Consider the following 25,529-nt stretch of genomic DNA (forward strand, 5'->3'; position numbering starts at 1 on the left):
ACATGGTGCCAATCATCATCCGACACGTGGTGTCGACAGGCTATAAGAGAGTTGAAGTACACATGTGTGCCCAGGCGTGGGTCGACTATGTGGGTCTTGGGTCTTTGGTACTTACGCTAGGGAGGGCCAGCCATGTGGGTGTTGAGTCTCTGACGCTTAGGTTAGGGAAGTGTCATGATTTGACTTTGTGTTTGTCGAATCACCGGTGGTTACGTTGTGTGGGAGCCATATAACCATGTGTAGGATGACCGTTGGTGTTAGGTTTGGTTTTGTATGTTATAATTAGTGTGTCGGCTAGGATGCAACCTTTCTGCTGAACGAACTTAGGTTTCAAACTCTGATTAGTTCTTTTTGGATTTGATTATTTTTTAAATAACAAAGTCTCCGACTATTTAGTTAAAAAAAGAGAAAAGAAACACTATTGATCAAAATGACTGTTTTGAAGATTTTTCACTTTATAAACAGATCAACCAAAAATGACACAATTAATTTGTGAGATAAAACAACTTATTTAATATTTTTTTTAACGACTAACAACAAACTAAATTAAACAATAGCATTAGTAAGAAGCTTAGCAAAACAGTCTACATGGAAAAAAGAAATATAGACACACAAGATGGGCACTTTGCTAAACAAATGTTCTACCAATTCATCTTCCTTCATGCATAGATTACATGTAAACGGTCTTGACAAGCCTCCATATGAAGAAAGCTACATTTAATGGCCACTCATTTCACCCTAACAAAGTTTTTAACCTGTCAATCCGAGAAGACACAATTTGTCAGTATCGTTACCCTAAACAAACCCGATTACGGATTACCCTTTCCTCCATTGTCACACCGTCTTCACTATTAACCCATTGAAATGCTTATTAAAAAGTTCACTATTAAGATTCTGAAAAGAGTTTTTTAATAAAAGACAAATACTATTAAAAAACCAACATACTTTCTGTTTTATGTCATGAAAGTCCTTTAAACAATTTTTTATACATTAAAGTCCCTACACATGTTAAATTTGAGCACAAATATAGCATAACTTATGAAAATGTTTTTTTTTTCTTTTTTGTTTATGTTGGCATGCAACATACACTACAAGAAAAAGCCTTATTAGCGGCGCCAAAAGTCGCCGCTAATAGTCACGATTATCGCCGCTAATACTATTAGCGATTAGTGGCGACATGTCGCAGCTAATAAGTTGCCGCTAAAAAATCGTCGCTAATAACCCATCATCGCCGCTGATAGTTGAGTGTCGCTACTATAATATGTCGCCACTAATAGTGTGTAGTCGCTAATAAATTGGTTTCGCCGCTGATAACATTGTATTTAGGGTTGTCGCCGCTAATAGTGTGTCCTCGCTGCTAATAATAGCAGACGTGCAATCCAGCACGTGCTCACTTTTCAGTTCCTGTCCTGTCCCGTTTTCCTGCATTCCATGATAATTTTCAGATTTTCGAAACCACACGATTCCAAAAATTTTCATACACGTATATCATAAGCTAAAACACCGTCTAGATAGTTAAGGTAAAACGCAAAAACAACCGTTTAAAACATAACAATCGTCTAGATAGTTCAAAATACTTTCATTCTTTCTCATCCATGTCATCTTGTGTCACACCCTCACCAAAGGCGGCGGAACATGTCGAGGTGTAACGATTGTCCATAAGCACATGACACTAATTAAAGTGACAGTATTTAATAAACTCATTTCATTTCACAACATCGAAAATGTCACATAACAATTATCCATAAAATAACCATAAACAAGATATCACAAAATATGGCAAATTGATATTGTTCATTTTTACTAATATCCTAAGGTCTTTGATGTCGTTTTCTTCACAATCATAAATCAACCAAGATGCAAACCTGCAACATTTCATAAAATAAAGTTTGTCAACACAAAGGTCGGTGAGCAGTTCATAAGTTTAATCATATTAGTATATAATAAAGATAGCCACAAAACTTGCATACGAAACGATAAATAAAACTGGTAATTTGGATAAATAGATATCGCTAAACACATTAGCGACACCTAGCTATAAGGGGATGCCAAATAGTCTAGGATTTTATAGTTATCGTTAATTGCATTACGTTAACGACACCTTGCTATAAGGGGATGCCAAATAGTCTAGGATTTTATAGTTCCACCAACCAAAAGCGATAAACACATAGGCATATAAGCATAGAACACCAAATCGAGCAATTATTTAGGTAAAGTATACAACTACGTTTGTGGTTTAAGATTCAAATATAAAGCATTTTGTTGAATAAGTATGAAATGTCACCCCCAAAATAAAAGATGGAAAATGGGGTATGAAGTACTCACCTTCAAGTGGTAAACTTGAAAGATGATAATTTGGAGATTTGTCGGAACGACGAGTTTAACGCACAATGCCTAAAAAGAAAAGAAGTCTTGAATTTAGAAAGGTTGTCTTGAAGGTCTTTAAACAAAATAAATATTGAGAAATGTAAATAATTAAAGTTCAAGGTTTAAAATGTGACTATTTAAGAATTTATAATAATAATCCTTTAAAAATGTAAGTTTGCTCGAAACCGGGTTAAAGTATCTAACCTTAATATTTACTCAACCTATGTTAAGTAATAAGGTGGGTAAAATGCAAGAATGCAAATCCCTTTGGAATAAAGATACTAAAACGGGTTTTTTTTATCGAGTGTTCGGGTTGTCGGTTCGGATCTTGATAATTGGTCAAACCCAAAGTCAACTTTCCAAAATATTGAATGTTATGAGATAACTCAATAAAATTTAATAAGACTTAACCAAGTATGTAGTTCCATTGTTTTAGAACTAACAACGCACGTTAAGCGAGTGTTCGGTTTTGTCGGTCCAAACTTTGTTATGAGATCAAGTTGGATCCAACATTTCTAAGTACTTAAGAAAATATTTAAAAATCAATTTGTAACTATTTTTAAAGAAATATACAAGTCTTGATGGCTAAAAAAAACACACTTGTGTGTCTTAAGCGAGCAAGAATCGGTTTGGTTCGGTTTCCATCTCACAACAAGTTCATAGATGGTTTCCACATGTCCAAACACTAAATAACTTGTATAATAATGTACAAATAAAAAAATACCAAAAGTTAACAATAAAGTCTTTAAACAAAAGTTCGGTTTTCGGTTCGGATCGTATTTCGGGTTAAGACCGAGGTAAGATTCTACAAACCCATAACCATAGAATTTGTAAAAATGATTTTAGAAACTTAAATCTAACACTAAGTATGTTTAAACAAACAAAACTAGTAACAAAGTTCGGTTTACGGTTTAGAGCTATTTACGGTTAAACCGAAGCATAGACTTTTAAAAACCCATAACCATGGAACTTTAACATGACCAACAAACTAAAATAAGCAAGATTAATATGTATGAACAAGTTATATAGATGTATATATATCAAGGACACGAAGTCCACCATGAAGCCTTGCCTTATGGGGTCCGAAACCTCACCGACCGGAATCGGAGAAGTAACTACCAAAGGTAAACAAGGGGTTTATATTATATATATGTTGCACAACCATAAACAAGTATTAATAAGGCTACATAAACTAATTAAGATGAAAGACCAAAATCCTTCAAGAACACTTAAGAAGATAACCTTGAATCTTTGATATTTGAGAGAGTTTTTTTTTTTTTGGGAGTTGTAGCAAGGGAAAATGAAGACGAAAGGTGGTGTATATATAGGATAATGTTGGTGGTCAAATATGGGTGAGAGATACAAGAGTTTTCATGCAAAATGGATCAAGACAAAAACACAAAACAACAAAAAAATAAATAAATAATAAATAAATAAAAATAAAAATAAAAATAAAAATAGGATGTTTTCAAGACCCAACAAGTGTGAAACAATATTGTAACATAAATCCATCATTTTGATTATAACATAAGCTTCGGTTTACAAATCGGGTCGGTTTACATAATAAACAAATACAAAAACGAATACCAACAAGACCCGAAATTGACGAATGTTACATCTTGGTCGAAAAGATCATCATTATTCCTTGATACCTTGTTCGATGAGGCCGAGGCATTATGTTGTGAAATACGAGCTAGAAATTCGGGTCGTTAAAAATTCGATCAAGTTGAGCCTATAAGTAAAAAGAATAATTAATTACCAACATGTATGGGTTAAAATTACTGAAAAGAGGAAGATGGCCGGAGTGGTGGCCGGCGTGGGAGTGGTGGCAGAAGTGGTGGCCGTCGTTGGAGAAGGAGAGGACCTCGATGACAAAACAAACACCAAATTAGCGAGAAAAGAGGAAGATGAAGATGGAGGTGGATATAAAACATACCCTAGCTAGCCGGCGGCGACGATGGAGACGAGATAACACACTATTAGCCGGCGGCGACGAAGGAGAGGACCGGCGATGTTGGAGACAAGAGAGAAGCTTTGATGAGTGGCCAGAAAATACAGGGAAAGGGATTATATTTTTCCGGGTTGTGATAACACACTATTAGTGGCGACATTTTCACGGAGAAACCCTAGCCCTTGGATCAAATCAACTATCGACGACCCAGATTTGTTTCCACGCGGATCATGGATAGTCGCCGCTAATAGCCTTGTCGCCGCTAATATGGCTTTTTTTGTAGTGATAGATGTAATATAATACGCTGACATGGACAATGTACGTGTCAAAAATTGACACGCAGTCAAATTTTGTTGACATTTTTTTATTGGATTAGTTTCATGTATACCTTTACAAATATATATACCCAACTAAAAATCATGAAAAACTAGTTACAATTCTTATATGATTTGGGAATATTAGAACTTTGTTAATGATATTATGTTTAAACGTAGGTCTTTTATGAGCCATAATTCATTAACTTCTTGAATTAATTTACGTTTTCAATTCAGTTCTTACTGTAGCACCCAACGATATGAATTCACTATTTTACTTCTTGAATTAGTTAATCTTGAATTCACTAACATAGTGTTAGCACTAGATTTTGGTCCTGCGAGAAATCCAAAATCGAACATTTTGTTTAGCAATAAGATAAACCACTTGTTTCGGGTATATATAATGTTTTAACTACGTTGTAAGGGCGTATATGTGCCACATAAGGAGAAGAAAATACTAGCAAAAAATTCAAGTTTCAAAATTTTTCTCATAAGTTATGTCATATTTGTGTTAAAATTTAACATATGCAGTGACTTTAACGTGTAAAAAATTGTTAAGTGACTTTTGTGAGAAACAACATAACTTATGTTGGTTTTTTAATGATATTTGCCCTTTAATAAATGTTAAAATTTGTTATTTTAAATGTAGTGTACGGTAGCTAGGAAACATGGGTTCTTCAATGCAGACCCATGTTCCATTCCCACATACAACACTATTTGGGGGGGGGGGGGGGCATGGGTGGTTCAACGAAGGAAGACTTGGGATCTTTGTGCTCTCCTGTTCAATCCTGAGGACGTCTGGGTTTTACCATCAGTGGACATTCGGACGGGTGAGTTTCTTCGAAACTGAAGATAACTTTGAGACGATTAAAAGCTCTACACGGCTGGGTTAGACTAGTTGACGATGGTCTTTTACAGTTAAGTCACCTCGCATGACATATTTAGACAATTCTCTTTGTTATGGCTAAAAAAAGTTAAATGCTAAAATTTAGAATGGTTTTAAACTTGTTGTATAATGTTAACGAATTTCCCAAATTAGATTCACCTTAAACCACTCCAAAACTGCCACGTGTACCACACACATACCCAAAACAACACCATAACCACCCATAACCCTAAAACCATGATCAATTCCTTCTTCCCATAATATCCCAGACACAAACCACATCCAAAAAAACCTTAACTTCCACAAACTCAATCAAACAATGGCAATAGAATGGGTGGTGTTAGGCTACGCGGCAGGCGCCGAAGCAATCATGGTCCTCCTCCTCACCATACCCTGCCTCGGTCCGCTCCGAAAAGGCTTAATATCCGTCATCCGTAACCTCCTCAAACCCTTCTTATCCGTCGTACCATTCTCATTGTTTTTGTTTATGGATATTTATTGGAAATACGAAAACCGGCTCGATTGCGAGTCGAATGATTCGTGTACTCCCATGGATCATTTACGACAACAAAAGGCGAACATGAAGAGCCAACGGAACTTCTTGTTGATACTCACCGCTTTGGTGTTTTACTGGCTGTTGTTTTCGATGACGAAGATGATGATTACGATTGATCAGTTGAATGCGAGGGTCGAGAAATTGAGGAACAGAGAGTGAGGGGTTAAACTGTTAAATAAACAGTTAAATGAACGATTTTTTTTTATTTATGTGTGAATGTTTGATTATGTTTATTTATTTAGCTTTGATAGTTTGGTATGTGTTAAATATTTATTTGAGTTTATTTATTATTTATTATTTATAATTTATTAATAAATTTATTTGGCTAATTTTAGTACAAGTGTTGGATGACAGGCAATGAATTAAATGAACGAACAAGAGCAAATTTATTTATGTTCGCTTATTTGTGTTAATTTAAACGAGCAAGGATATGTTCAGTTTCTAAACAACAAACATGAACGAGAAAGTCGTTCATTTAAATGTATATGCATGTCCGCTTCTTCGGTTAAAGTAAACGAACACATTAATATGAACAAATCCCATTTGGTTTGTTTGCATGCTTACTTTCAAGTAATTTTAATTATCAGATAGGTTATTGAAACTCGAGCGTCCACTGGTAAGACCCATTAGACTGTTCTTTAAGCCCGATAACATTATAAATAATTAAAAAAATTTAATATAATTAATTTGAATCAAAATGCTTGCTTACGTTTATCTTTTGTTAGGAAATAAAATAAACACTAATAATACGAAAAACTAATTGTTTTGTGTTGTGAGTTGTGACTTCTGTCCACTAAAAAATAAAACACAATGTACCTTAGTGGGTCTGAAAAGTGGGCTTTCATGGCTCATCAACTTGGACACTAGTCGTTAGGTTTATTAAATTCTGTTTAGTGGGCTTGGTTCGGTCGGTAAATACAAATAACAAAAAAAGGTTGGCCTTACTAGAGGTAGAGGTGTTAAAAAAACCGGTTTGGGACCGGTTTTAGGCAAACCCAACCGGTTTGGGTTTAAAACCGGTTTCAGCCAAACCGGTTCCCAAAACGCTAGTTTCAGGACCGGTTCCCTTTAAAATCTACCAAACCGATTTTAAAACCTAACTGCAAAACCGGTTTAAAGCCGGCTAAAACCAGTTAACCCGGTTTATAAACCGAACCGATGTGACCAGGCCGGCCTATCTTGTGTCTAAACCGGTTTATAAACCGAACCGGTTTGAGTTGAACCGGTTTTGACCGGCCGTTGACCAAACCGGTTCGGTTGAAATACCTGGGTTTGGGTAAAACCGGTTTTGTACACCTCTAACTAGAGGTGCGCAAATCGGGAGAAATACCTGGGTTCGGGTATTGGAAAATCGGGTATTAACAATACCGGGTCGGGTTCCAGTCCAGGTATTGGCTTGAAAAACCATACCCTGTGTACCGGGTCCGGGTTAGTTATTGAACCGGGCATTTGAATACCCTATTTTCGGGTATTAAAAAGGCCTTTTTTTCCTGCATCTTTCTTCTGTCAACGAGCCTTTTTCGTTTTTTTTTCAAACTCCATTTTTTTGCATACAAACTTCAAAGTTCATTCAAATATATATAAACAACTAAACAAAGATATAAAAAACATATATTTTTTATGGTTTCAATTGTTGTTTGGTATATCAAAAGTGTTGTTCTAAACAAGTATTTATATCAAATATATTCTACAAAAAAATATCCGCTGGAGAACGGCTATAGATCTGTTGGCAACCACACAGACACAAGTGCACAAACATTAATATCCGGGTATGCAAAAAAACCCGATTTAGGGTGGGTTTCAGGTATAACTAGAACCGGGTTTCGGGTATTATTGGGTTTAGATTGGGTACGAGTTCGGGTTTCAGCATTGAAAGTCATATCCTATCCGTACCCTACCGGTAAAGTTCGGGTTCGGGTATTAAAAACTCGGGTTTAAAAAAACCTGGTTCTGGGTTTTTTTCAGATCCGGTTTTGAGTTCGGGCTTTTTGTGCACCTCTAGTCTTACCGTCTTAGTTTTCTAGTAAGGGGCACATTACATTACTATTTGAAATTGTAATTATTGTATGAACTAATAAAGAAAAACTCTAATTGTAGCCGTGGATGTTGATCAACTTGACGGAACCACGTTATATTTTGCATAATTTATTTATGGCTTTTGTTTGTGCATATGTGTTTGTATTTCCAATGCATTCCAACTATAATTGATACCTAACACTAGTAACTATCATAAAATTAGGAAGGCTTGATATCACGTTACACCAGTGAAAGAAATTCTGTATGTTAAACTTGTATCAAACAATCGAGTGACTCCATACAATTTCATGCAATCGCACCTTATATATGTGTGTGTTGATTGAAAATTTGAAAGTCTGATATCATCTCGGGAGCATACCAACTCGTGTTCTTATACATAAAAGAGTTTGAATCTCTTTCACTCGCTATAAATAAACTCTTTAATCTTTTTGAGGATCGATTAAATACTCATACGTGTGTTATATGCGTTTATGCTGATGTTGAAAAAAAAAATTTTATGATGCAACTATGTAATCAATTTAGAAAAACTAACTATTTTCTTAGATTTTTTTTATTGTTATCATTGTCTATGATATCTTAATACAAGCATATTTTATAATAACGTGTTTCAGACACTTATTACTTTGATTTAACGTAATATTCACAAAAGATCATTTATTTATTTATTTATTTATTTCACATCTTCCAAAAGCTTTTGTAAAATAATGGTCTAAATCATCACGTTTTATTTTAAAAATATAATAAACGCAAGTGGATAGAGGTTGGCAAGTCGTGTCATCTATCCTTGTCTCCTTTTGGGTCATATGTAGCAAACAAAGTCGTTTACAATCACAATAAAACAAATAATTATTAAAGGGATAGGGTCATAGATCCACCTAAGAGGTATCAGAGGCCTACGCAAAGCGACCTACATAGCCGTGGAACAGTCATGTACCAAGTACAAAGTACAGGGCGTCGACGAATATTAGCGTGGATGAATGTTCTACCAGACGTCAAAGATTCCCTAACATCTCGGGATAAATGGCGTCAAAGATCTTCCTAGATATGGTGCAAAAAGGAATTATCTCATTGAAAAGGACGTCCAGCCAATAAGAAAATGGCAACACATCGTCAATAGTACTACATAGTACAAACGTCACAATCAGCCAACCACTTTGTTAGCCAACTTCCTTGAGGCACATGCAAGCCCTCTTATTGGTAAAATTCCTGACATGATAGGTGACCTATACCTTCTCTCCTTCTATCCGACTTTAAATACCGTCCAGCCTACAACGGTAAAAGGATCTGATCGGATCTTATCTTAACTTCTCTGCGATAACACTCACTAGTACTTCGCGATAACTTGTATTCTATACACAATCAATTCCATATACTGATTCTTACGCTGAAGGGTGGTTACGAGAAGACCCTCATCTCCTTATCATAACGAGCTCACGGTGTTATATTTTGCAAGTGTATTCACTCGTTTCAGCCGGATTATATCTCAACCCCCGTGGAAAGCTTCTAACTTTAACCTAAGGGCAAAGTAATTAGCCCAAAGGTTAATTTAGTGTTCCTTCAATTATATTTATTATTATTATTATTATTATTATTATTATTATTATTATTATTATTATTTTCTGAACTGTAGGTGAGTTTTAACTTTTATATACCAAAATGGTGCGCATATAAAGGAGCTAGAACCAATATACAGCCAAATTGACATTATAATTACACCAAATAGAACACTAATAAACTTTTTGAGAATTGAGTTTTAACCAATAGAAAACTAATTTCTATATATTACATATGTACGATTATTCTAGAGCTTTAATTTTTGTTATCGTTAACACTTTTGTTGTTTCAGACTTTTCAAATGCACCAACATCTAATATAAAAACTGCTTGAAACATTTGTCTTAAAAGTGTCATTTTGGGCAGTTGATTTTGGTATTCCATGATGTCTGGTATCAAGAATGCGAACATATATAGGATTTTTACATCACTTTCCAATATTGTTCCTATTGTGTAAGCTGAAGTTCAAGACAGCAAATGATTCACCAACTATGATGTCTCATCATATAATGGGCATATAATCTATATGTATAGTTTATACACGTTTTGTATGGAGGGGGCGATGTAGGAATTCTTTTCAACCTTGCTCGTCAACCAACAATATTTTTTTTTTCCTGGATCTAATTGTGATGTGGAGGATACCAGTTTGCTCGATCTTCGTCCTAACCTGCACTCTGAATAGTCCATTGTGGTTTTCAATCCAAGCTATTTATCGATTTTCTTGAAAAAAATATGACTTGATTAAGGAGAAACAAGCATGGACTGATTAATTCACCATTTCGGCCCCGTTGGTAAGCTCTTTCCATTGTCACCGTCAAATAAGCTCGTTACCTTGTGTTGTGGGTAAAATTTTAATGACTCGAAATTCAGAATCAGCTTAAGGATCCTTACGACGGTACCTCAAGGACCCTAAAGTTGCACCAAGATCCTGAACAGAGCTAAGTATCCTAAAACGATTTAGCATTTAAATGTTATTAAACATTGATAATATTACTCTGTATGTTTATTTACCTTGAAGGGTTAATCATAATTGATCAAATTAAATCAAGAAACAAGACATTTAATGGTGATTCAATGAAAGGCTAAAGACCCGGAGCCGTTACCCGCCTTAATGATTGAGCGGATATAATGCAAGAAACAGCTAGCAGTTCATTCCATGCTGAAGACTCGCTCAATCAATGAATATTAGGACTTTAGGGCTGTTACAACAAGTTATTAATGAAGAGATGATATTCTGTAACGGTTCCAAGATCCTTGCAGCGCATCAGGATCCTGACAGGCAGAATCATCATAAGGATCCTCGCAATGCATCAGGATCTCAGACAGATGACAGTAGGGCTGGCAATATAAACACGATACACGAATACATGACACGAACCTACACGACTTTAACAGGTATCGGGTATGGCTTTAACATGTTTCATGTACATAACAGGTAGACACGAATCAACCTATTAATTTTCGTGTCTAAATAGGTAAAATACACGTTTACCTGTTAAGTATCCGCTAGTACCTGATTAGATTTTTTTATAAATAAAATATATAATAATAATATAATATGTTATATACCCTAAATAGTTAATCATAAATTTTTATACCAAGCAATTGAACACGACACGCATCATTCCAATACAACATCAAGCATACCGCGCACAAACTCTTCTCTGATTCTCCCTTTTCATATCTCGGGTAGTCTAGTGGTTTCCCTCCACATCTCTGGTAGTCGCAGCCCTTCAATTCTCCGGTCTACCTCTCCACGTCTCCGATTCTCTGTTAGTTCGACCTCCTCGTAGTTGCACTGGCGCCACTGGTATTAACAAGTTTGTGTCTTATAGTGTATATTTGGTATTAACAGGTTCGTGTTCGAGTTTGGGATATAGGTATACGATAAGTTTTCGTGTCATATACAGGTATACATGTTTCGTGTTTGTGTCTTAACGTGTTTGTGTCTTATCGTGTACAGGTATACACGATATGCAAACCCTTGATAACAATATCCTTGGTAATTAACGTTATTAAACGTCATTATCCTTTCACCTTTGACTTGGTCTTGCAGCCAACGGCTAGCAATTAATTACTAGCTGAAGACTAGGTCAAACATTCAATATTAGGACGTTAGAGCTATTATAACCGAATATATGCACATATGTAACTGCTCTAGGACCCTCACCAGAGCATTTAATGCTTGTTTTTATTACTTGTTATTGCTAGCTATACTATAAATAGGAGAAGCTTAATCGCATAAGATACGAATTACACACACCGTGAACACTTACTGGTACTCATAGCAGTGATTAGCAACTTCCAGCCTTGTAATCACCGGTTTTCATTAATATAATTAAGGCAGTGGGATAGTTTTCCCCTCCGAGGTTTTTTGTCGGAGACCCTTCAAGGATAAAAGGTTTTTCCTCGCTACATCGTTGTGTCACTTGCATTTTTACATATTATTTAGCCTATATATTCAAGCATCCTACCTTATAGTCAAAGATTGATTACTTGATTATCCTTATGCAATTTTTAATCAAAACACCTTGCTCACGATACCTGCACTCCACAAGACACATTTTGACTCTTTCCAAATAAAAAAAGCAATGGAAATCATGTCGGAATAGCATAATTGGTACACTATTTGTCAATGTAACGTCCCAAATCGTATCTTGTCTCCTCGTCCTAAGATGCCTCATTACGGAGTGTAAATCATTATTCCACCTTTCTACCAAAGAGTGTTTAGCCTAGTGCCAGTGAGGGGTCCAAAATTATGAGGATTCAAAGTCTTATAATTATTGTTATAAATTTGTATAATTAGAGTAGTATTATATTATATATGTAGCGTGTGAGTTTGCTCTTATACACTCAAACACACACACACACGAATCTCGTTGATCTTAAAGTGTCTCTAACTCGTAGACATGATTTCTAAGTTGTACAATGTTCAAACGTTCCATCAGGGCATATATGAAAAAGAAAACAGATAGTGTCGACAGCATATCTAAAGAAGATGAATGCCTTTATTATTATTATTATTATTATTATTATTATTATTATTAAATTTATTTTGTTATCATGATGTACCCGAAGGATTCAAAAGAAAGAATACATTATTTGTCATGATTATAATATACGTCATAAACAACATATGAGGCAAAACTTTTGCACCGTGATTGACGTTTTATTCGAATATATCAAATTTTAAAAAAAACAAAGGTAAACAATATTTAAATTTTCCTAATACCTTTTTTTATAGCATACTCTTTTTATCCATTGTATTACAGGGTTTGTTTTACATTTTTGGTTTTTTAATATTTATCTTTTGGATTTTAAATTTTCTTTATTATAAGAAAGTTAATAATATACTTAGGGTTTGATGATGAAAGGGTTTCATGAATAAATGATATGTTATAACCCGTTTAAAAGCTATATGGATTTGGTGACCCATGACCCGCTTATGTTTTTTACTATAAAATTGTTTATTAATTATAAATAATATATTTTTCTTTTTAAATTGGATATTAAATTTTAGTATATCCTTATTTTATAGGATTTTCATATAAAATAATTGGTAAGATTAATTTTTAATTTAATGAGATGTTATAACTCGTTTAAGAGCTATCTGGTTTTGGTAAGACCTATACCCATGAATTTGGGTTAATAAATGAGAGGTCTCCATTTAAAAATCAAACAATCTGATGGCTTCCATAAAAAGGGGGAGCGACCACATCGCGACACGTAGGATTTTAGGGTTTTCATTTATATATATTATAGATAATAACTTGGAATCTTATTTTTAACCATGGTCTCTCTTCCCTAATCTCTCTCTCTCTCTCTCTCACACACACAAATACTTTAGATAAATCTCTCACTCTCTCTCATACGCACACATATCTAATTTTTAAGGTGCAACATGGAGATGGATTTCATGGGTTTGAATTCTAAGGAAGAAGCCATTGAAGCAGGTATGTGTTTTCTTCTATTTCTTATTATTTGTGGTTTTATGGATTTTAAAATTTTATAATCTTTAAATTCATGTTATTATATTTTGTAACTTGATTATGGATGGACCTTATGGTGCTTTAAAGTTCAAAGAGTAACAATATAACAAGTTAATATTAATATCAACTTGTGTATTTTGTAATTACTTATTTTGAAATAGTTGATAATTATGAGATATTGCAACATGATCCGCGAATAATTCTTGACTTAGTATAATTCACTGTTTAGTTATTATATTAATATTTTGAGCCTTTTGTTTTTAGAAATTTTGAGGCTTCAAGAACTATGATTTTGGGATTTTATAATTTCTCCAAAGCAAGTTTGTTATATAAATTGTAAAATATGTTGCTTTAGGTTATATAATTTCTGAGATTTTAGAATTCAGAAAAATAAATAAATAATCTTTAAAACTTATCAACTGTTATTGGGATTTTGATACCTTACTTTGGGTTGGTATTTTGTATAATTGTTGCTTCTAAATTGGTTTAACAAAAACTTCACTTAAAGACTGCATATTCTCTACCTATCTCTACCTAATTATTGCTTCTTATTCTTCTTTTTTTTTTTTCATTTAATTAACACTGTTGTTAAAACTTAACTGGATAGAAAGATTAACTTTTTAGGGTACACAAATTTAGAACATGTAAAATAATAGTTGTTTTATTAAACAATTTAATCCCACTAAACTATTTTTCCCAACTATAGATTATAAAACACTTATAAATTTAATTTTATTTAATTGTTATATAGTTATTTTGATTAAATATTGAACTTACAAACCAGGAAAAATCGAGGTTAAAGTCAATGGACTTTGTCAAGTAAAAATTCTACGCTCAAATCTTGTTTTATGTTGTTCAAGGTTGTTAAAACATGATGGAAATATCAAAACAATTAATCATACTATTATCGTGTCGTATGATGTGCTTATGTATGTCCTGCAGATGGTCCACGAGACCTCAACAATCGCCAACTGGTGGAAAATCCGGTTTGTTTTGACCAAATTTGATCACGTTTTTGGATTTTCAAGTGACTATTATTGTTCTGGATTGCTTTTTGAATCGTTTTTATTATATAGAAAAAAATTGGTCTGCGTGGGCCTGCTCAGCTAACCATCTTTTACAAGGGTATGGTGAATGTATATGAAGATATGTCTCTTGAAAAGGTTCAAAAATATGCAAATCTCTATTTTTTAATATTTTTGTTTTTTTTTATTATTGAAAAAAATATTATGTTAAGTTTGGTTAATTTGTCTATTTAGGCTCAGGCTATAATGTTATTAGCCGGAAATGGAGCTAAGGCTCAAGCTCAAGCAGCTACACCAAGAACACCAGCTGTGGATGCGGTTCATGTGGGCCAACCCATGAAAACGACCGTTCCGAGCCCAGTATCTATTGGTCCATCAATGGCTAGAGATGGGCCGAGTGTGATGAGCTCGCTTCGACGTGTGATGCAGTCAGGTTTAGTGACTGGGCTCATTTGGGCTACATTTTATCTTTAACAGGTTCATTAGGGGTTTAAACAAACCGAGCCAGGTTTTAACTTTTAACCTATGAGAGCTCGAGCTCAACTCGGTTCGACTCTAATTTGTAATTATCATTTATATATATCATATTTATATTTATATATATGTTTTTAATTATTTTTACTTATATTTTAATTGTGGTTTTTGTATAACACAATATCTTTTATTAAGTTACTTTTATCATAATTTTATATATTAAATGAAAATTATTTTAGTAAATAGCTCGTTTACACTAAGCCAACTTGAGCTCGATAAGTGAAGCTCGGGGCAGATGCTTGTTTATTAAAAACTTATGCTTAGGCTCGAACATGAGTTCAATTTCGTTAAGCTTGACCGGATTCAAGCTTTTAGCGAGTCTATCTCGAGTATCTCACGATTGACTTGGCTCATTTGCAGCCCTACTGCTTATATAAAAAAACATTAATTTGGGTGACAAAATCGTCTTTGTGATCATATGAAGTTCACTCTTTGGTTGTTTGGCGCAGATGTTCCTCAGATGCGTGAAGCATCATTGGCTCGGTTTCTTGAAAAGCGTAGGGAAAGGTATCGTGTTTGATTTGTTTTTATGTTCGTGAGCGATTGTTTGACCTCAAAAGTCAAATGTCAAAAAGGTTCATTTAAGTATTTAACGGCTTTTATGTTAATGCATTATTATAGAGTAATGGCTTCTGCTCCTTACAATGGCAAACCCGGATCAAGAAGTGCACCAAGCAAAGATGATCATAAAAAGTAAGATGTTATGGACTTATGTCTCTGGGAACCATATATCTATTAGTCTATTACACCAAAATGTAACATATATAATGTTTCTATTATTATATGCAATGAACTATATTTTTACTATTTGCGGCAAGAAATTTTTATTCCATTATCATTTGATGAAACTGACATGCTATAACTACATAAACGTGTCAGCTTTTTCTCAAGTTTTTGCAAGTCAACTACATCGAATGATAACTAAATAAAATTTTTTTACATTAAATTGTAAAAACGATAGTTTATTACACCCAATGATAAACATGAATGTTTGTAACATTATGGTGTAAGAAACCGTATTGAAAATTTTATGTAAGTTTTGTAAGCTATACGGGTTCACCGGTTAAGGTCGATTCAAATAGGAATCTGATTACAACTGCTTATTGGTGACAATTGTATGCTTGTCTAGATATGTTTGCGTAATGTATGAAAAAAATACAGTGAAGATTTTAGTGTTTTAATGTGATGTTTTATGTTTTTCTTTCTTATATAATAATTTGTATTTGCAAATGAACAATCATATGATTCATTATGAAGTTATAACTTGTGCCATCATTCTTGAAGATTATAACTAGCTTGTATCTTGGGGTATATCTACTAAAAATACTTGAGGTGTGTCACTAATAAAACGTATTAAAAGTAAAAATAGCAATACAATTGTCGTCTCTAAAAATCGCTAAAAAATTTTGGACAGAAAATAAAAATCTTTTTAGGACTTAAGTGAAATGGTTATAATTTGGGTTGCGCAAGAAGATTTTTTTATAAAAAAAGTTGATTAAATGAATTGGATAATTGGATTTAAACATTAATAATAATTACCTTTTTCAAATATATATAAATTAGGGTCTGCCGGGTAACCCCCCCCCCCCTCCCCGCGTTTTCAAAGCCGACGTAAGCACCATATTACAGTATATGCTAAAAGAATTTTGAAATCTGTGCAAAACTGTTTACATACCGTACCCTACATGTTTTAATTAGTTGCACAATTAACCTCCAAAAATTTTTATATGGTAATCCTCAAGTTTCATTAATTACACAATCAACCCCACACCACTATTTATATATGGTATCCCATAACTTACAATTTTCAATTAGTTAAACAATTAACCCCGCATTTCATACACCTATTTGCGTATGGTATCCCACAACATTTATTTAGTAACACAGTTAACCCCACAACCTTTTAATACGGTAATCTTCAAGTTCCATTAATTAAACAACTAACCCCGTAACTTTTTAATACATTAACACTAAATTCCATAGAGTTACACAAACACCCATAACCCCAAATATTTGATTTGGTACGAGCCTGTACCGTAACGAACTGAACTAATATTGATTGAGTTTTCGCCATGTCTCCACCACAGCGCGTGGGGTCTACAGCAAGTAAAAAGGTAATATTTTAGTGACTTTGAATTGATTTCTCACTTATATCGTTTTTTTAAGCCTTATGATTTGTTAAATATAGAACTTGGCCCATTATTGATAAAGAAGATTCTGCACATCTGAACGGGCCCACCTTTATACTGATTTCAGTATGGGCTGTACACATAAAGCCAATAAATTGGGCCTTGGTTTATTATTGGGCTGTACGGTCCCACTCTGACGGGCTGACCATAATGAACCACATGCTGACTGAAAAGTGAAATTAAATAATAATTTTTTTTTAAGTCTATTAGAAATTTTTTTATTATTAATTATGTGAAATAAAGGTACAAAAATGTATTGGATTACATCGAAACAGAAGGCAAGCGGGCAACAAGCTACGCCGCTACCTCTTTTTTAAGTCTATTATAATTGGATTACAAAAATGTACCCTTTTTTAAGTCTATTATAGTGATTATAATAAATATAATCACTATAAGCTAAGTTGTTGCTTATTTATTATATACCACTCTCTCACTTTTTTCCCATTTTGCAACTTCTTTTTTATGTTTAAGAAGTAGTAATTTGACAAAGTTACAAGTGTGTTTATACAATTAACCGCTATTCATTTTGTGGTTCTTTTAAAATAAATTGTGAAAACCAAAATGAAAAGTGACATGGGTCGTGAACTAGATGTGTAAAAAAACTAGTTTGGGACCCGTTCTATGTAAATCGAACCGAACCAGTTTGACAATAAAACCGGTTTCACCTAAACCGGATCCAAAAACCGCCGGTTCTGATACCGGTTCCCTTATGATCTACCAAACCGGTTTTAAAGCCCGACCGGTTTGGGTTAAAATCGGTTCTAAACATAACCGAGCTGGACCAGGTTGAACTCTCTTGTTCTTAAACCAATTTCTAAACCGAACCAATTTGGGCCAAACCGGTTTGACCAGGCTTTGACCAAACTGGTTTGGTTTGTGAAAAAAAAACCCAGTTTTGTACGCCTCTATCGTGAACTAGTCAAGCCATTTGTAACTTTGTCTAAATTAGGGTTAGCTTGTTTAATAATCCTCTAACTTCTTAAATTTTTAAATTAAATTAAATTAAATTAAATTAAATTTTTATGCAGGACTACGTATAAATTACTAGCTTTACAAATCAACAAACGTGGTTTAACAGGAATTGAAGATTACCCGGATATTGGAATGATATTTACTTTCTTAAATATTGAGTGTTTTATTTATGGTTTTTGTATCTTTTATTTGTTGATGTTATTGTTTTTAATTTTTATTGGGTTTTTTATGTTGAATATTATTTGCAAAAACATTTTTTTTAGGCTTTTGGTAATGCCCTTTCTAAATTTTAAGTGTGAGAATAAAACAAAAAAAAATGTAGCCGAAACCAAAAACTTAACAAACCAAACCAAACTAATAATCGACTGTTAAATTTTTGTTTTTTATTATTCTAAGCTAGAAGTTACATATTAAAATTCATTAACAGGTGGTTAAAAAATAACCCTAAACTTATTATTTTTATCAACTTTTCAATACATCAAAAATATGAGTGAAGTTTTAATTATGCAGAGAGTGACTTGGAGTATTGTGAAATGCAATGATCTTTCTGTATATTTAAAAAAGTATTTCTAACATATTATAATTTTTTAATATATTTTGAAAATGGTTGTAAGTAGATGAAATAAAAATATTAATGATAAATGTCATTTCAATTGAAAAAATATATAATAATGATTTTTAATATAATTTTAGTTTTAAATATATAGTAAGAAAATATATAATGATTTTTAGTTTCAAAATATATAATGATTTTGAAAATGTCATTTCAAATGTAAAAACTGTAAACAATTAAGCAAATTAATCCAAATTCCAAAATCCAAACCAATATCAACAACCAAAAACATAAAGAGTATTAAGAAAAAAAAAATCCAAACTTCATTTATAATTTGGTTTTGACTCCAAAACAAACCCTTGGACTCCTGCTAAACCTGTCACATATTTATTTCTATATTATTTTTGCTACTAGCATCTTGTGGGTGTTTGTTTTTTCTTCAAACATCTTCAAGGGAGCTAATGTCTGCACGCGCGCAGACATTACCCTTGAAGACTGTTTGTTTTTTTTCTTAAAACAGATCTTAAGTTATCTTCTTTCATCTTAAAAGAAAAGCAAAGAAATCTTGCTTAAAACATCTTCGCAAAAAAATCATACTCTTATCCCTTTGAAGCCACCCTCTCATCCACTCCTCCCACCACCGTCCGCCACCACCACCCACCGTACGCCACCACCACCATCCCCCACTGCCACCGTCCACCACCATCCACCGCCACTACCCACCGTCCGCCGCCACTACCAGCATCCACCACCACTACCCATCGTCCGCCACCACCACCACCACCACCATCCATCACAGCCACCGCCAATCACCACCGTCCACCACCCACCACAACCGTTCATCACCACCACCACCCACTGTCGGACGCCATCACCGTCAACTACCACCGTCCACCACCCACCAAAACCGTCCATTACCACCACCCACTGTCCACCACCACCATCCATCGCCACTACCCACCGTCCGCCGCCACAATTTTATTATTATATTTTCTATGTAACTTGAATAAATGACTTATATCTTGTGAGATAAGTTTGACAGTTATGCAGACAGTATCAGCTTACAAAAACAAACAGTCTTATATTTTCAGCTTGCAGATCTTCAGACCACATCTTCAGTTGCAGACATGAAAACAGATGAAATCAGCTTGCAGACAGTTTATGTCTGCAAAAACAAACAGCACCTAAATGTTTTCCTGTTTAAACCTTGGGACCTCTTTACTCTTTCTCTCTCTTAATTCTTTAAAGTTTAAAGAACCCTTTCTCTCTCTACACTTTCTTGTTCTCTTGGGACCAGAGACCTTCAATGGCTTCTTTCAGATTAATGGCAGCAGCCATCCTCCACCTTCTGCCCTTAGCCTCCATGGCTGTCCAAGGTTAGTTAGCCACCTCTTTCCTTAAAACCTTTCATATTTTTCTGCTAAATGTTTTACCTAGTACCAACATTTGCACTTTATAAATCATATCTTTTTGCATCTTGTAACATGTTTTAGTCCAAGAAACAGTGGTTTTCAGACACCCTTTTGGATATTTTATAACATATCTTGAACTAAAGTTTACTTGATATTAGAGTATTAATTTGCACTTCAAAAATCATGTGTTTCTGATTTTTTTTTTTGAACTGTTTTAGTCCAAGAAACAGTTGTTTTCAGACACCCTTTTGGTTATTTTACAATCTTGAACTAAACTTTAGTTGATATTAGAGTATTAATTTGCACTTCAAAAATCATGTGTTTTTGATTTTTTTTTTTGAACTGTTTTAGTCCAAGAAACAGTTGTTTTCAGACACCCTTTTGGCTATTTTACAATCTTGAACTAAAGTTCAGTTGAAATTAGAGATGGCTAATTAGGGTTTATGAGGTGGCAAAGTTAGTGGAAAAGAAAAACTCATGAACACAGAAAACACAGAAACCACATTGTGTTCATACTTGAGGTTTCTAGGACAACACAACCAAACAACTCAAGTACAACTCATTTCCACTGAAATCAACATGTTTTATTTTTTTTTATTTTTTTTTCTTTTTATCAGTTTTTTTGTTCAAAAAACACTTTTTTCTGATACCCTTTTGCTTATTTTATATTCTTAAACACAAAGTTTTTTTTTTTTTGGGTGTCAAAACTGGTCAAAACCAAGCCTTGGGTAAAATCTTGTAAAAATTGAGGCATTGTGTATATAAGCTATAAAACCTATTTTTTTGAAACTTATGTTTGATGCAAATTAGTAAAGTTTTGATTTTTTTTTGCATTTTTAGTGAAAGAAAGTGCTGGATTCAAATACTTTTTGATGTATTGAACATTAAAGAAGTAAGAGGACTATGAAAGATTCCATTTGGGTCCATCTAGGTCAACTTTCAAGGGTATTATTATCATTTTCTTAGCTAACTTTCAAGGGTATTATTGTCATTTTCTTAGCTTACAGAGATATAGGATCTTAGTGCAAGATTATGCATTTGTTAAAATAATATATTTTTTTATTATTGTGTTTGGATTTTTGTTACAAATATACCATTTTTTCTGCAAAACTGTTATTTATTGTTTTAAACGTGATACATAAGACAGTTACGTAATCATATATTTGTGTTACTTTTTCTTTCACATTTACATGTTTACGCGGTTCTCACAATTTTCTACTAAAAATTGGTGAAATTACTAAAATACCCTTTAACCGAAGTTTCAAACTGGTTTCTCTTTCAGATGCTTTTGTAGGTGTAAACATCGGCACCTCAGTAACCGACATGCCGAACCCGACCCAAGTGGTGGCCCTTCTCAAGGCCCAACAAATCCGCCACGTCAGACTCTACGACGCTGACCCGGCAATGCTGACCGCACTAGCGGGAACCGGTATCCGTGTAACGGTCTCTGTCCCGAACCAACAGCTTCTCGCCATTGGCCAGTCCAACGCCACTGCTGCCAACTGGGTGGCCCGCAACATCCTCACTCACGTCCCCGCCACCAACATTACCGCCATCTCCGTCGGGTCCAAAGTCCTCACCACCATTCCTAACGCCGCCCCGGTTTTAGTCTCGGCCCTCCAATACATCCACGCAGCCTTGATCGCGGCCAGGCTCGATTCCCATATCAAATTCTCGACCGCCCACGCGTCTTCGATCATCCTCGACTCGTTCCCGCCATCACAAGCCTTCTTTAACCGCACGTGGGACCCGGTTATGATCCCGTTGCTCAAGTTCCTACAAACCACCGGGTCATACCTCATGCTTAACGTCTACCCGTATTACGACTACACGCAATCGCACGACGCAATCCCGTTAGACTACGTGTTGTTCCGCCCGCTCCCGCCAAATAAAGAAGCCGTCGATTCGAACACCCTTTTGCATTACACAAACGTTTTCGACGCGGTGGTGGACGCCGCGTATTTCGCAATGTCGTATTTGAACTTCACGAACATCCCGATCGTTGTAACCGAATCGGGCTGGCCTTCGAAAGGCGACGCTAACGAGTCCGATGCGACACTCGATAATGCAAATACTTATAATAGTAATTTAATCAAACACGTGTTAAACAACACGGGTACCCCAAAGCACCCGGGTGTGGCGGTGAGCACGTTTATTTACGAGCTTTATAACGAGGAAGCACGAGCGGGTGCGGTTTCCGAAAAGAACTGGGGGCTATTTGACGCAAACGGGAGACCGATATACGTGCTGCATTTAACGGGTTCGGGGACTATGTTGGCTAACGACACCACGAACCAGACTTATTGTGTGGCTAAGGAGGGTGCGGACCGGAAGATGTTGCAGGCTGCTTTGGATTGGGTGTGTGGGCCCGGGAAAGTTGACTGCTCGGGCTATGGTTCAGGGCGGGCCGTGTTATGAACCAGATAGTGTAACTGCACACGCGACTTATGCATTTGATGCTTATTATCATAGGATGGGTATGGCTGATGAAACTTGTGATTTTAAAGGAGTGGCTACTGTTACTACCACTGATCCGAGTAAGTTTGGTTGTACTTTTCGCATTAAGGGTTGTACATTTCGGTTAAAATGCTTGTTTTATAACCGATTTTTTTTGGTTTTGTTTTAGGTCATGGCGGTTGCATCTTTCCCGGAAGGTAAAATAAGTTACTATTTCTAAATTATACTTTAGAATTTAGGGGTGTGCACGGTTCTGCTTGGGTTGGTTTTGGGCTAAAACCGAACCAAAAACCAAAACTTGCGGTTTTTGAATTGTTGAAAACTGTTTGGTTTCGGTTCTGTCATTTGAGCTTAAAAATTATGGGCCGAAAAGAAAACTTTGCCCAAAATAGTGAGTTTGGACTAGAGTCAGTAGTTTTGTTAATTAATAACTAATTAATTATTAAACATTTGGACTAAACTGCTTGATAACATATTTATTAAATACTTGTAAATTACTTATAATAAAATATAACAAAATGAAAATCAAAGCTTCAGTTTTTGTTTCGGTTTGTTTTTTTGGATACAAATCATTTTTTTCGGTTTCATGCACACCTTACTTCAGATTTTGAGAAGGTCGAAATTAATATCATGGTTTTTATGTTATTTTTCGTGCAGTAACGGGAGTAACGGGACATTTATAAATGGTACGATGCTGGCTCCGTCTTCGAATTCAACTTCGTCAGGTAGCTCATTATCTTTTCACACAAGCAATTGGTTTTCTTGTCTGACAAATTTCACGGTGTTACTCTTGAGCGCGTTATTCTTGTAAGTTGTCTTAAAAAAGGTTGAAGCTTGGAACTCAAAAAGAATTGTGGGATTTAGGTTTTGTGTTAGGGATGAATTCGTTTGTAAATTGTAGAAACAAGCGAATCGCGGTTTGATCTTTGTATTCGATGATCATTCTTGGAGCAAAATTTTCGTTCGTTCTAGGTTTATATCGATGAGGCGCTTGGTATGGTTGAGAAAGTATTGTGGGTGTTTAGTAATCGAGCCTGAGCTCGAGCATACAGGAAGCTTGATAAGTAATCGAGCCTGAGCTCGAGCCTTGTATGGGAAGCTTGTCTAGGCTCTTTGATCATTGTGTATTTTTAAGTTTTACTATTTGGACTTCTATGTATTAATTTCATACTGTACACCCTAGCTCGAGCTTTGGCTTGTTTAAGGTACTACACGAGCTTGAGCCGAGTATAGTCTCAAGGTTTTTCTCAAAATATATAAAAATAACTAAAAATGTATAAGTTAATTAATAAATAATAAACAATCCGAGCTTAAGCTTGTAAAAATGGCTCATGATCTGAACTTGAGCATTAGAAAATGAGTTTGAAATGAGCCGAGTGTGAGTTTGAGCTCTTGTAAGTAAAAACGAGCCCGGCTTGGCTTAGTGTGTGAAGGTGTACCATTAATCTTTTGGTGTTTTAAGGTGGTGGTTTGTGGATTTAATGTTGTCACACACTACTTCCAATTGATATATGTTTGCATGAATATCTTAGTTTTTGACTTGACTAAACAACTAGAGCTTGTTGTCACACAAAGAATCTTTTGATCAACTGCAAAGATTTGACTAAACAAATCTTTGAGCCAAGGTGCCTTCGGGTCTGAACACCGCCGAGGGACGCTTGTGGGGGGGGGGGGGCTCATTTTCTCACACGCATACATGTGTGTGTGTATAATGGGACGGTAAAGGGGCTTTAAACCATAACGGGGCTTTATGGAGAAAGACTTCGAAGCCCTGGTTCCTACGTGACGATGATGTGGAGGGACTTTAATTTGTTGATGTTGTTTGTGGGTTTATTTCTTGTATGGGAGTAAAATAGCCAAATTGATTTGTTTATAATTTTTTTTATAACAGGATTATTTATGCTTGTATATATATATATATATATATAGATACTGGAGGGTTGTGAGTTGTCAAAACCCATCGTTTTATAACAGGATTATTTATGCTTGTATATATATATATATATATATATATATATATATATATATATATAGAAACCAAAGTTGATTTTGGTAGACAAAGAGACACCCGACCCACTTCTTGGATTTGGGTCTTATATCGACCCGAACAACGGAACAACAGCTGATCCTCTTTTGCAGAAATAAGGCCGTCGGCGTTAGGGAGGAGAGAGTGTGAGAGGGAGGGAGGAGATATATGTGTGTATTAAATATTTATTTATCTTTATTTTTTTAAAGTATTTTCATCATAGCTCAAACTTTATGGAATCCACACAAACAGTCCCTTAAGGGGTAGAAAGACAAATTTACCCTCGTGTGCCTTGCACATGACTATATTTAACGAAAAAAATTAACTGGGTTAGTGCCAAAGGACGTAACGTGAATGGAATTTGAAACATGATGTATGCCTTTTGCTATTTCTTTCATTAAAGGACGTATAATGAAAAACGGGTCAAACGTAAAGAACGTCTTTTGCCATTTTGTCCTATGAATATGTAATGACAATGTGACAATGACCAATGAAAAGTGAAAATTATGAGAGTCAATATAGTTTTGATAACTAAAATCCAGTTTAACATGTATAAGCTATATATTATTTTTGTCATTATATATATATATATAGTATAAAAGTGGAGTTTGGTGCCACAACTCCTCTTTTATTGCTATTTAGGATATATTGTTGATGTTTAACCGAACGTCTATGCTTTGGTGTGTTGGCTGTCTTTCCGTTAACTCT

The 25,529-nt window shown here is 34.8% G+C and overlaps 2 protein-coding genes and 1 pseudogene across 3 annotated transcripts; all 3 read left to right on the plus strand.

Annotated features, from left to right (window-relative positions):
* The first annotated feature begins 5,810 nt into the window (after positions 1–5,810).
* Positions 5,811–6,233, plus strand: LOC143590713 (uncharacterized). The gene has a single exon (XM_077071113.1). It carries the CDS (start codon positions 5,838–5,840, stop codon positions 6,231–6,233), a length of 396 nt encoding a protein of 131 aa, XP_076927228.1. The 5' UTR covers positions 5,811–5,837.
* An 8,228-nt stretch (positions 6,234–14,461) lies between these two features.
* On the plus strand, positions 14,462–15,925 carry LOC143590714 (protein TIFY 7-like). Its single transcript, XM_077071114.1, has 4 exons — positions 14,462–14,816; positions 14,913–15,111; positions 15,662–15,719; positions 15,834–15,925. Exons 1-4 carry the CDS (start codon positions 14,781–14,783, stop codon positions 15,907–15,909), a joined length of 369 nt encoding a protein of 122 aa, XP_076927229.1. The 5' UTR covers positions 14,462–14,780; the 3' UTR covers positions 15,910–15,925.
* Positions 15,926–20,189: 4,264 nt separating this feature from the next.
* On the plus strand, positions 20,190–23,752 carry LOC143590715 (glucan endo-1,3-beta-glucosidase 3-like; annotated as a pseudogene). Its single transcript, XR_013145525.1, has 4 exons — positions 20,190–20,302; positions 21,621–22,875; positions 22,965–22,992; positions 23,453–23,752. The product of XR_013145525.1 is annotated as a glucan endo-1,3-beta-glucosidase 3-like (transcript).
* The last annotated feature ends 1,777 nt before the right edge of the window (positions 23,753–25,529 follow it).

Source organism: Bidens hawaiensis, unplaced genomic scaffold, assembly GCF_021521415.1.
Source record: "Bidens hawaiensis isolate Kalapana, Puna unplaced genomic scaffold, B.hawaiensis_p1.1 tig00038969_1, whole genome shotgun sequence".
NCBI classification, from domain to species: Eukaryota; Viridiplantae; Streptophyta; class Magnoliopsida; order Asterales; family Asteraceae; genus Bidens; species Bidens hawaiensis.